This window comes from Pelodiscus sinensis, chromosome 6 (assembly GCF_049634645.1).
Source record: "Pelodiscus sinensis isolate JC-2024 chromosome 6, ASM4963464v1, whole genome shotgun sequence".
Classification (NCBI taxonomy): Eukaryota; Metazoa; Chordata; order Testudines; family Trionychidae; genus Pelodiscus; species Pelodiscus sinensis.
This window is the reverse complement of record NC_134716.1, coordinates 128,362,563-128,375,030: the sequence shown is the minus strand read 5'-3', so window position 1 is coordinate 128,375,030 and position 12,468 is coordinate 128,362,563. Positions and strand designations below refer to the sequence as shown.

Sequence of the window (12,468 nt, the reverse complement as noted above, 5' to 3'; positions counted from 1 at the left end):
CCGGTCCCCAGAACTCGCCCCGCGCTCTGGCCGGGGTTCGCCAGCGGCGTGGGGCCGGGAGAGCGGCTCTCCCCGGCAAACCGGGCCAGTGGTTTCAATTCAGGAGCTTTGCTGTGTGCGGCCATGCCCGGGCCCCACCCGCCCCGCTGGGCTCCCCTGCCCATATCGCCGCCCAGCGTGGAACCGGCGGAGACTGGGGCCCCCGCCGCAGGGGCGGGCGTGCGAGACAGGGGTGGCTGAGGAAGCCAGCAGACAGGCCTGGCTTAGGGGGGCCAGACACACGGACAGGCCTGGCTTGGGAGGGGCAGACACACAGACAGGCCTGGCTTAGGGGGGCCAGACACACGGACAGGCCTGGCTTGGGAGGGGCAGACACACAGACAGGCCTGGCTTAGGGGGGCCAGACACACAGACAGCCCCGGCTTGGGGGGGGGGCAGACACACAGACAGGCCTGGCTTAGGGGGGCCAGACACACGGACAGGCCTGGCTTGGGGGGGGGCAGACACACAGACAGGCCTGGCTTAGGGGGGCCAGACACACGGACAGGCCCGGCTTGGGGGGGGGCCAGACACACAGACAGGCCCGGCTTAGGGTGGCCAGACACACAGACAGGCCCGGCTTAGGGGGGCCAGACACACAGACAGGCCCGGCGTAGGGGGGCCAGACACACAGACAGGCCCGGCTTAGGGGGGCCAGACACACAGACAGGCCCGGCGTAGGGGGGCCAGACACACAGACAGGCCCGGCTTAGGGGGGCAGACACACAGACAGGCCTGGCTTGGGGTGGGGCAGACACACAGACAGGCCCGGCGTAGGGGGGCCAGACACACAGACAGGCCCGGCTTAGGGGGGCCAGACACACAGACAGGCCCGGCGTAGGGGGGCCAGACACACAGACAGGCCCGGCTTAGGGGGGCCAGACACACAGACAGGCCTGGCTTAGGGGGGCCAGACACACAGACAGGCCCGGCGTAGGGGGGCCAGACACACAGAGAGGCCCGGCTTAGGGGTGGGCAGACACACAGACAGGCCCAGCTTAGGGGTGGGCAGACACACAGGCAGGCCCGGCTTGGGGGGGGGGCAGACACACAGACAGGCCTGGCTTGGGGGGGCCAGACACACGGACAGGCCCGGCTTAGGGGGGCCAGACACACAGACAGGCCCGGCGTAGGGGGGCCAGACACACAGACAGGCCCGGCTTAGGGGTGGGCAGACACACAGACAGGCCCGGCTTAGGGGGGGCAGACACACAGACAGGCCCGGCTTGGGGGTGGGGCAGACACACAGAGAGGCCCGGCTTGGGGGGGCCAGACACACAGACAGGCCTGGCTTAGGGGTGGGCAGACACACAGAGAGGCCCGGCTTGGGGGGGCCAGACACACAGACAGGCCTGGCTTAGGGGTGGGCAGACACACAGACAGGCCTGGCTTAGGGGGGGCAGACACACAGACAGGCCTGGCTTGGGGGGGCCAGACACACGGACAGGCCCGGCTTAGGGGGGCCAGACACACGGACAGGCCTGGCTTAGGGGGGCCAGACACACAGACAGGCCCGGCTTAGGGGGGCCAGACACACAGACAGGCCTGGCTTAGGGGGGCCAAACACACAGACAGGCCCGGCTTGGGGGGGCCAGACACACGGACAGGCCTGGCTTAGGGGGGCCAGACACACAGACAGGCCCGGCTTAGGGGGGCCAGACACATGGACAGGCCTGGCTTAGGGGGGCCAGACACACGGACAGGCCCAGCTTAGGGGGGCCAGACACACAGACAGGCCCGGCTTAGGGGGGCCAGACACACAGACAGACCTGGCTTAGGGGGGCCAAACACACAGACAGGCCTGGCTTAGGGGGGGCAGACACACAGACAGGCCTGGCTTAGGGGGGCAGACACACAGACAGGCCTGGCTTAGGGGGGCCAGACACAGAGACAGGCCTGGCGTAGGGGGGGCCAGACACACAGACAGGCCTGGCTTAGGGGGGGGGGGCCAGACACACAGACAGGCCCGGCTTGGGGGGGCCAGACACACAGACAGGCCCGGCTGGGGGGGGGGCAGACACACAGACAGGCCTGGCTTAGGGGGGGGGGCAGACACACAGACAGGCCTGGCTTGGGGGGGGGGGGCAGACACACAGACAGGCCTGGCTTAGGGGGGGGGCAGACACACAGACAGGCCCGGCTGGGTGGGGGGGCAGACACACAGACAGGCCTGGCTTAGGGGGGGGGCAGACACACAGACAGGCCTGGCTTGGGGGGGGGGGGCAGACACACAGACAGGCCTGGCTTTGGGGGGCCAGACACACAGAAAGGCCCGGCTGGGGGGGGGGGGGCAGACACACAGACAGGCCTGGCTTGGGGGGGGGGGGCAGACACACAGACAGGCCTGGCTTGTGGGGGGCAGACACACAAACAGGCCAGGCTTGGGGGGGGCCAGACACACAGACAGGCCTGGCTTGGGGGGGGGGCAGACACACAGACAGGCCTGGCTTGTGGGGGGCAGACACACAAACAGGCCAGGCTTGGGGGGGGGCAGACACACAGGCAGGCCCGGCTGGGGGGGGGGCAGACACACAGACAGGCCTGGCTTGTGGGGGGCAGACACACAAACAGGCCAGGCTTGGGGGGGGGCAGACACACAGGCAGGCCCGGCTGGGGGGGGGGCAGACACACAGACAGGCCCGGCTTTGGGGGGCCAGACACACAGACAGGCCCGGCTTAGGGGGGGCAGACACACAGACAGGCCCGGCTTTGGGGGGCCAGACACACAGACAGGCCCGGCTTTGGGGGGCCAGACACACAGACAGGCCTGGCTTGGGGGGGGGGGGGCAGACACACAGACAGGCCCGGCTTTGGGGGGCCAGACACACAGACAGGCCTGGCTTTGGGGGGGGCAGACACACAGACAGGCCCGGCTTTGGGGGGCCAGACACACAGACAGGCCCGGCTTTGGGGGGCCAGACACACAGACAGGCCTGGCTTTGGGGGGCCAGACACACAGGCAGGTCCCACAGACACCGGCCTAGCTGGCAGCACCCACTCGCTGGGTTTGGCGTGCCCCAGCTGGCCGGCCCATTCCCCACACGGCTGTCAGGCGGACGCTGGCGTTGGGGATCGCCCAGCGCCCCGATCTCAGGCCCCCCCGGCCGAGCGCGCCACCGTGGCCCCATCTCTCTCGGTAACTCGGCGCCGTGGCGACAGAACCCCGGCGCGGGGAACGGACCCTACAGGCTGCCCCCCCGGCGGGCCATCGAGGGTCTCCCCTCAACGGCCCCATCGCCCCCCGGCTCCTGGAGACGCGTCCCAGGGAGCCTGACGGGACGTCCCAGACGCTTGGGCGGGTGAGTCGGGCGCCCAGCCTGGCCCCTGGAGCTCTCCTCCGTGGCCCGTGGCAAGGCAGGACACGCGGCCGCCAGCCACGAAACGCCTGGAAACGGGCTGCGGGCGCCAGCCCTCGTGCGAGGGGCACGGGCCAGTGCCAGAGGGCGGGCGCGGGGCTCCCTCTCTCCAGGGCACAGACCTGGCCTGGCTGCGGGCGTCTGCTGGCGTCTCTGCAGGCCTGGCTGGGGCAGGGGGGGCCTGGTCCCAGGGGGCAGGTCTCCCCCCGTAGCCACGGCTCGCGAGCTGCGCAGCATCTTTGCCTCCCGCAGGAGTTTCACCCTGACGGAGGCGGGGATGTACCAGCTGAAGGTCCAGGCGGAGCTGCCGGCCCACTCGGGGGCTGCCGTGAGTGCCCTGGAGCTGAAGGCGCTGCTGTGGTCCAGGGGCGAATGCAACGGAGATGACGCCCTGCGGGTCAGTGGGCGTCAGACAGGCTGCAGCGTGGGGAGGCCGGGCAGAGGGAGGGCACCGGGCAGCGTGCCCTGGGCAGGGGGTATTTTCCTCCTCCCACTGGTAGCCTAGCGATGGGGGGAGCCCTCGGGTAGCAAGGCCCCGGCGTTCCCACCTCCACGTTGGCCATTCCCACCGTGCTCGGAGCAGAGCCGGCACAGACGTGCGATGCCCGTGCCACACGAGGGTTCACACCTGCGCACCTGGAACGTGCCAGGGCAGGGTAAAGGTTGGGGTGGAACCCGATCCACGTGCCAAGGTCATGCTGCAGGACACTGGGCAATCGTCGGGTAACCGGCTTCCTCGCGGGCAGAGCCCGCTGCCTCTTTATAACTAACGAGGCCTCCTCCTGCCCCACGGTACAGCCAGAGCTGGGCACAAAGAGGGGCGCATTGCCCCCAACCACTCTGCCTCCACAGCCAGCTCCAGCCAGCATGGCCCAGGCCGGCCACCCCTTTTGGCTGCCTGACGGGATCCCCGAACACTGTGTCTGTCTGTCATGGCAGGCGAGAGCTCCATCCATCTAATCCGCCTGCCAGCCAGCCATGTGCTCCGGTGGCTGTGACCCAGAACAGGGCATCTCCCCCAGCACCCCGCTGCGTGCCCAAGACCTGCCCCACTCTTGCCAGCAGGCTGGGAGTGTCCCTGCTCCCCCGGCTCTCCTGGGCCACGGCCTCTCTTTTCCCTGCAGAAGAAGCAGCTGGCGCAGCAGCTGGTGGAGGAAGGCGAATGCGAGGAGCAGCTGATGGCAGGAGGGCAGCAGGTAGGCCGGTGAAAGGGGGTGTCTCCTTTCTGGTCTCCCTGCTGGGGTGTCCCCGTCCCCTGCGCTGGGGCTCCAAATGTGTCTCGCTCCACTTCAGCCTTGACTCTGCCGGAGGGGCTGGGAGGAGAAGCTGGCGTTTCAGCTGGAGGTGGGGGGAGAGCGTGCTGCCCCCAGGCAAGGGGAGCACTGCTACAGTGTGGGGCGGCAGGGGCTGCGGGTTAGAACCCTGGAGAGGCAGAGCAGCGGGGTGTGGGGAAATCCCCCCGGGCATGGCATGGCCTTGTCTTTCACTTCCCTGCAGCGCTGGGCGCTCTGAGCTCTTGGCCTGTCTTTGGAGCCCGGACAATCTCTTACTGCCTCTGTATAAAACCATGGGACGGACGCCCACATCTGGAATCCTGCAGACAGATGTGGTCGCCTCATCGCAAAAAAGAGCGATTGGCATTGGAAAAGGTTCAGAAAAGGGCAACAAAACTGAGGAGGGGTTTGGAACGGGACCCATAGGAAGAGATTAAAACGACTGGGAGTTTTCAGCGTAGAAAAGAGGAGACTAAGGGGGGATATGATAGAGCAGCGTTTCTCAACTTTTTTTTATAAAGTACCCCCTTTAAAAATATATATACATAAGTACCCCCAGTACCTACAGTTTTCAGACACAAATTTTTTTTCTATCATTGCAACACATTTGTTTACACAACTTAATCGTAGCCGGGCAGGAGATGAAATTTTTGGGTGTAAAAATATGAAAATAATAGGCTGCATCTAGATTGGCATGATTTTCCAGACATGCTTTTAATGGAAAAGTTTTCCGTTAAAAGCATTTTCGGAACAGAGCGTCTAGATTGGCACGGGCGCTTTTCTGCAAAAGCCCCGATCACCATTTTCACGATCGGGGCTTTTTTGCGGAAAACAAATCTGAGCTGTCTACACTGGCCCTTTTGCACAAAAGTTTTGCGCAAAAGGGACTTTTGCCCGAACGGGAGCAGAATAGTATTTCCGCAAGAAGCACTGATTTCAGACAGTAGGAAGTCAGTGCTTTTGCGGAAACTGAAGTGGCCAGTGTAGACAGCTGGCAAGTTTTTCCAGAAAAGCGGCTGATTTTCCAGAAAACCTGGCCAGTCTAGACACAGCCATAATGTGCTGTAAAACTTAAAACAAAAATTCAGTTTTCCCCAAATTTCAGTTGTATTGACAGACCCCCCAGACTTCTCTCGAGTACCCCCAAGGGTACTGGTACCACTGCTTGAGTAACACTGCGATAGAGGTCTGTCTATAAAATCATGACTGGTGTGGAAAAAGTGAATAAGGAAAAGTTATTTCCCTATTCCCATAACATAAGAACTAGGGGTCACCAAATGGAATGAACAGGTAGCAGGTTTAAAACAAACAAAAGGAAGTTTTTTCTTCACGCAGCGCACAGTTAACCTGTGGAACTCCTCGCCAGAGGATGTGGTGTAGGCCAGGACTTTAACAGGGTTCAGAAAAGAACTAGATAGATTCCTGGAGGTTAGGTCTTCATCGATGGCTATTAGCCCGCTGGATTTAGAAGGCCAGGGCTGTGCAATAGGGAGGGCTTGTTGGGAGGCAAAAAGGATAATTCCCTGCAAGGTCTATGGGCTTGCCGCATTGCTAGCTTTTCCCCCTCCTCCCACCCCCCAGATCACTGGCACCGGTGCCCAGCAGACTGTGTGCACCCCCAGCGGAGCCAGGCAGGGCTTGGCCAGGGCGGGTCTGGCACCGGTGCCCAGCAGCCTGTGGGCCGCAGGGCTGCATCCCTGGAGCTCGCCTGCCCCCCATTGACCCGGCCCCCCGGTGCAGGGAGCTTGGCACAGAGGCTGGCACAGGGCCCGCGGGAGGCCTATCGAGCGTCTCTCCAGCGCGAGTGCAAACCCTCGCCCCAGCTAACCTCCTGCAGGAGCCCCCACCCAGCGCTCCTGTAGAGACCCCCGTGACCTCCCCCGGGCCTGGCTCGAGGCCTGCCCTTGACAGCACCCCCTGGCCTCAGGGCATCGCTGCAGGGGAGCAGGGCCCCGCAGGCCCAGCGGCATCCCCGGTCAGCAGGACCCCTCCAGCCAGGCCCCTCCCTGCCAGTCACCCCTCTGTGCAATACCCGCCCCGGGGCACCCTGCAGGGACGTCCGTGGCCCCTAGCCCTGGGCCTCTATTGCCCCTGCCAGGCTCCCGGCCCGGGGCACCGCCTGGGGTGGCTCCTCAAGCCACTTCTGAGATGTGGGCGCCCTGCGAGCAGAGCTTTGTTACCCAGGCAGGCGCGCTGCTGGCGGGGAAGGCGGAGCTGGGGGCGCAGTGCTGGCAGCTGCCCTGCGAGCCCGACGAGGAGGAGTGAGTACTTGCTGGGGGGGAGGTTCGTACGGCACGGCGGGCTGGGCCAGGCTGCCGGGCAGGTGGGGGGGCAGGAGGGTGACTGGCAGGGAGGGAACCAGCCCCGTGCTCAGATACCCCGGTGCCGGAGCCAATGGGTGCCCGGTGGGGGTGCACTGGGGGGGGCAGTACTGTGCAATCCATGGGCACTGGCCGAGCCAGCCCTTCTCCTGACTTGCCCCTGCCTTAGCGCTGGCCCCCCGGGTGCTCTGGGGCTGGAGCCCCCATGGGGAAAAATGGGGGCTCAGCACCCCGCAGAGCAGCTCCTCCCCCTCCCCCAGCGCCCCCCCGCCGGCCGTGGCCAGCTGGTCAGTGTGTGCAGGAGGCGCTGGGGAGGGGGAGGTGCGAGGGTGGGAAGGGGATGGAGCCGAGGGGCGGGCGTGGGGTGGGGTGGGGTGGGGCTGCCAGCTGTCCAGTCACACAAACCCAAACACACTTGCGCTGCCCCTGCCCCAAGCTCTGCAGCCAGGGCGCTCCCGGCCCAGAACATCAGCTGCCTGCCCCACGGGTCTGTAGCTTAGGCTGTCACACCCCACAGCCCCATCTAGCTATCCTGCACCCCCCATTTATCTATCCCTGCACCCCCCCATTTATCTATCCATCCCCACACACCCCCTCTATCTATCCCTGCACCCCCATCTATCTATCCATCCCCACACACCCCCTCTATCTATCCCTGCACCCCCATCTATCTATCCATCCCCACACACCCCATCTATCTATCCTACACCCCCCCATTTATCTATCCATCCCCACACACCCCCTCTATCTATCTATCTATCTATCTATCTATCCCCACCCACCCCATCTATCTATCCTACACCCCCCCATTTATCTATCCATCCCCACACACACCCTCTATCTATCCCCACAGACACCCCATCTATCTATCCTACACCCCCATCTATCTATCCATCCCCCCACACCCCCTCTATCTATCCCCACAGACACCCCATCTATCCTACACCCCCATCTATCTATCCATCCCCACACACCCCCTCTATCTATCCCCACAGACACCCCATCTATCTATCCCTGCACCCCCATCTATCTATCCATCCCCACACACCCCCTCTATCTATCCCTGCACCCCCATCTATCTATCCATCCCCACACACCCCATCTATCTATCCTACACCCCCCCATTTATCTATCCATCCCCACACACCCCCTCTATCTATCCACACAGACACCCCATCTATCTATCCTACACCCCCCTCTATCTATCCCCACAGACACCCCATCTATCCTACACCCCCATCTATCTATCCATCCCCACACACCCCCTCTATCTATCCCTGCACCCCCATCTATCTATCCCCACACACCCCATCTATCTATCCTACACCCCCCATTTATCTATCCATCCCCACACACCCCCTCTATCTATCCCTGCACCCCCCATCTATCTATCTATCTATCTATCTATCTATCTATCTATCTATCTATCTATCCCCACACCCCCCATCTATCTATCCATCCCCACACACCCCCTCTATCTATCTATCCCCACAGACACCCCATCTATCTATCCTACACCCCCATCTATCTATCCCTACACCCCCATCTATCTATCCATCCCCCCACACACCCTCTATCTATCACCACAGACACCCCATCTATCTATCCTACACCCCCATCTATCTATCCCTGCACCCCATCTATCTATCCATCCCCACACACCCCATCTATCTATCCTACACCCCCATCTATCTATCCCTGCACCCCCATCTATCTATCCCCACAGACACCCCATCTATCTATCCTATACCCCATCTATCTATCCCCACAGACACCCCCTCTATCTATCCCTACACCCCCATCTATCTATCCCCACAGACACCCCATCTATCTATCCTACACCCCCATCTATCTATCCCCACAGACACCCCATCTATCTATCCCTACACCCCCATCTATCCCCACAGACACCCCCTCTATCTATCCCTACACCCCATCTATCTATCCCCACAGACACCCCCTCTATCTATCCCTACACCCCCATCTATCTATCCCCACAGACACCCTCTATCTAATCTATCTATCCCTGCACCCCCATCTATCTATCCCCACAGACACCCCCTCTATCTATCCCTACACCCCATCTATCTATCCCCACAGACACCCCCTCAATCTATCCCTACACCCCCATCTATCCCCACAGACACCCTCTATCTAATCTATCTATCCCTGCACCCCCATCTATCTATCCCCACAGACACCCCCTCAATCTATCCCTACACCCCCATCTATCCCCACAGACACCCTCTATCTAATCTATCTATCCCTGCACCCCCCATCTAGCTATCCATCCCCACACACCCACTCTATCTAATCTATCTATCTATCCCTACACCCCCCTCTATCTACCTACCTATCCCCACTCACCCCCTCTATCTATTTATCTATCTCCACACACCCCATCTATCTATCCATCCCTGCACACCCCTCTATCTACCTACCTATCCCCACTCGCCCCCTCTATCTATCTATCTATCTATCTATCCATCCCTGCGTCCAGCCATAAGTACACTGCCAGTGCCATGGGGCAGAGGTGTCTCTGCTCTGGGGCTGCACAGCGGGGTCCCTCGGCCAGGGCTGGGGTGTGTAGGCCCTACAATAATACAGCTCATGACCTTGCTTTTGCCTGCCTGTGGGTTTGCCAGGATCTACTGGGGCTGCTTTTACTTCTTTCCGTGGCTGCGGGCGTGGCGGCGAGGGAAGCGGGAGCAGCCGTGAGGGTAGGTAGTGGCCGCACCCCCAGCAACACTCCCGCTGGGAGGGGCAGCGAGGCGGGGACGGGGGGCGAGGGGCAGGCTGACTCAGCGCATAGTGAGGCGTCCACCCTCGGGGACCCAGCCAGGCCCACGCCCAGGCTCTCCCCACGGGGCTGCTGCCCGTACTGCGGCTGACAAGCGGGCCCCAGAGGTGCCCTGCTGGAGGGGGCTGGGCAGATGTGAAGTGAGTAGCCGGGGCAGGGGCCTGGGGCGACCTGGCTCTGACAGAACTAGCCAGGCCCAACGGGCTGTGGGCCCGGGAGCGGCTCCCCAGGGCCCTGCACCCCGCAGCCGGCGGGCGCTTTAACACAGCTGGGAGCAAAGGGCCCAGCCCCCCCCAGCGGGGCTCTCTGGGGCGCAGCTAACGGGCCCCCAGCGCCTGGCTGTGGCCAGAGGGCCAGCCGGGGACTCTCCCGCGATGGGGGAGGTTATGTCCCCGCGCCTGGCCTGGCACCACGGCGCCCGCACCCCACGGCCACTGGCAAGTAGCCGAGGGGTCAAAGAGCCACGCGGATGAGGCTGGGAACCTGCCCAGAGCCAGCCCCCGGGAGCTGCCTGGCTCGCTGGGCACGGAGGCAGCCCCAGGGTGGCGCGGTCCCCGGCCTGGGGGTGTTTGAGCAAGGGCTGCCCAGCGAGCAATTGACCCAGGGCCGGGGGCTGCGCCTGGTCCAGCCAGTGCGGCTGACGCAGCGTCTCCCCGCACGGAGGTCGGAGCCGGGGGCCTTGCAAGCAGGGCAGGAGGCAGGGCCGTTGCCTGGGTCCCTGGGCCACAGGGACCCCATGGTTCCAGCCCCCCACTGGGCTAAAGCCCCAAGCCCTGTACTCCCAGCAGATGGGGGGGAGGCCAAGCCCCATGAGACTGGGGGGGGGCAGTTTTTCCGGGGGAGTATAATTTTTGTCATGCTGAAGGTCCCAGGTCTAGAGGGCGGGAAACGCTGGGGGGGGTCAGGCTCTGTGGGCCGGTCTCGGGTCGGCGGGGGGCAGCCTGGATGTCACAGGGGTCGCTCTGGCCGTGGGCCCCATGGGGGGAGCGGGCCCAGGGCAGAGGAGGGCTGGGGGGGCAGCCTGGATGTCACAGGGGTCGCTCTGGCCTTGGGCCCTATGGGGGGAGCGGGCCCAGGGCAGAGGGGAGCTGGGGGGGCAGCCTGGATGTCACAGGGGTCGCTCTGGCCTTGGGCCCTATGGGGGGAGCGGGCCCAGGGCAGAAGAGGGCTGGGGGGGTGCCTGGCTGTCACAGGGGTCGCTCTGGCCTTGGGCCCTATGGGGGGAGCGGGCCCAGGGCAGAGGGGGCTGGGGGGTGCCTGGCTGTCACAGGGGTCGCTCTGGCCTTGGGCCCTATGGGGGGAGCGGGCCCAGGGCAGAGGGGGATTGGGGGGTGCCTGGCTGTCACAGGGGTCGCTCTGGCCTTGGGCCCTATGGGGGGAGCGGGCCCAGGGCAGAGGGGGTTGGGGGGGTGCCTGGCTGTCACAGGGGTCGCTCTGGCCTTGGGCCCTATGGGGGGAGCGGGCCCAGGGCAGAGGGGAGCTGGGGGGGCAGCCTGGATGTCACAGGGGTCGCTCTGGCCTTGGGCCCTATGGGGGGAGCGGGTCCAGGGAAGAGGGGGGCTGGGGGGTGCCTGGCTGTCACAGGGGTCGCTCTGGCCTTGGGCCCTATGGGGGGAGCGGGTCCAGGGAAGAGGGGGGCTGGGGGGTGCCTGGATGCTCACAGGGGTCGCTCTGGCCTTGGGCCCTATGGAGGGAGCGGGCCCAGGGCAGAGGGGGGCTGGGGGGTGCCTGGCTGTCACAGGGGTCGCTCTGGCCTTGGGCCCTATGGGGGGAGCGGGTCCAGGGAAGAGGGGGGCTGGGGGGGTGAGCCTGGCTGTCACAGGGGTCGCTCTGGCCTTGGGCCCTATGGGGAGAGCGGGCCCAGGGCAGAGGGGGGCTGGGGGGTGCCTGGCTGTCACAGGGGTCGCTCTGGCCTTGGGCCCTATGGGGAGAGCGGGCCCAGGGCAGAGGGGGATTGGGGGGTGCCTGGCTGTCACAGGGGTCGCTCTGGCCTTGGGCCCTATGGGGGGAGCGGGCCCAGGGCAGAGGGGGATTGGGGGGTGCCTGGCTGTCACAGGGGTCGCTCTGGCCTTGGGCCCTATGGGGGGAGCAGGCCCTGGGCAGAGGGGGGCTGGCAGAACCAGGGCCGGGTTGATGGGCTTGGCCTGTTCTTCCAGCTCGCCGTGACCGAGGGCGAGCGGCGGGATCCGGCTCCTGGCACCAGCCCCCCAGAGCTCTACGCAGACCCGCGCGGCTGCACGCGGCCAGCCGTCTCTATTCGCACCCCCGGCCAGCCCAGCGTCCGCCCCTCGGCCCGCTGCTCCCCCAGGATTAAAGCGCCCGACCACACCGCTCGCGCCACGGCTGCTCTGTGCCCGGGACGGGGCCCTGCCCCTCACCCAGGCCACGCCTGCCCGGGACGGCACCTGCTGTGTTATTCTGGGCACCGGGCAAAGCTCCGTCGCCCAGGGAGCCACATGGCTGGGTCCGGCTCCGAGCTGCCCTGGCAAGGCAGGTGGGCACCCTGGTGCCGTTGGGCCAGTGCCCGCAGCAAAGCCCCTGCGGACAGTGGTCCCGGGCTGTGGTCAGAGGGGCCGGGCCGGCCTCGTCCTGCACAGCCGCAAGCCAGAGCCGGCCTCCACCAAGGGCTGTCGGGCTCCGAGCCAGCACCAGCCGCATGGAAACCAGGCTCGCTGGGT

At 64.7% G+C, this 12,468-nt stretch overlaps 1 protein-coding gene across 1 annotated transcript; it reads left to right on the top strand.

The window, feature by feature from the left end:
* Positions 1-3,217: 3,217 nt before the first annotated feature.
* LOC142830007 (uncharacterized) lies at positions 3,218-12,118 on the top strand. The gene is made up of 6 exons (XM_075932812.1): positions 3,218-3,338; positions 3,648-3,792; positions 4,520-4,591; positions 6,854-6,930; positions 9,636-9,710; positions 11,947-12,118. The coding sequence occupies exons 2-5, from the start codon at positions 3,673-3,675 to the stop codon at positions 9,706-9,708; spliced, it is 342 nt and encodes a 113-aa protein (XP_075788927.1). The 5' UTR covers positions 3,218-3,338; positions 3,648-3,672; the 3' UTR covers positions 9,709-9,710; positions 11,947-12,118.
* The last annotated feature ends 350 nt before the right edge of the window (positions 12,119-12,468 follow it).

Excerpts from the sequence above, each read along its gene's own strand:
- LOC142830007 (XM_075932812.1), top strand. The coding sequence starts at position 3,673 with ATGTACCAGCTGAAGGTCCAGGCGGAGCTGCCGGCCCACTCGGGGGCT. Across the intron at positions 4,592-6,853 it reads TGATGGCAGGAGGGCAGCAG|GCAGGCGCGCTGCTGGCGGG; the intron begins GTAGGCCGGTGA and ends TTTGTTACCCAG. Across the intron at positions 6,931-9,635 it reads TGCGAGCCCGACGAGGAGGA|GATCTACTGGGGCTGCTTTT; the intron begins GTGAGTACTTGC and ends TGGGTTTGCCAG.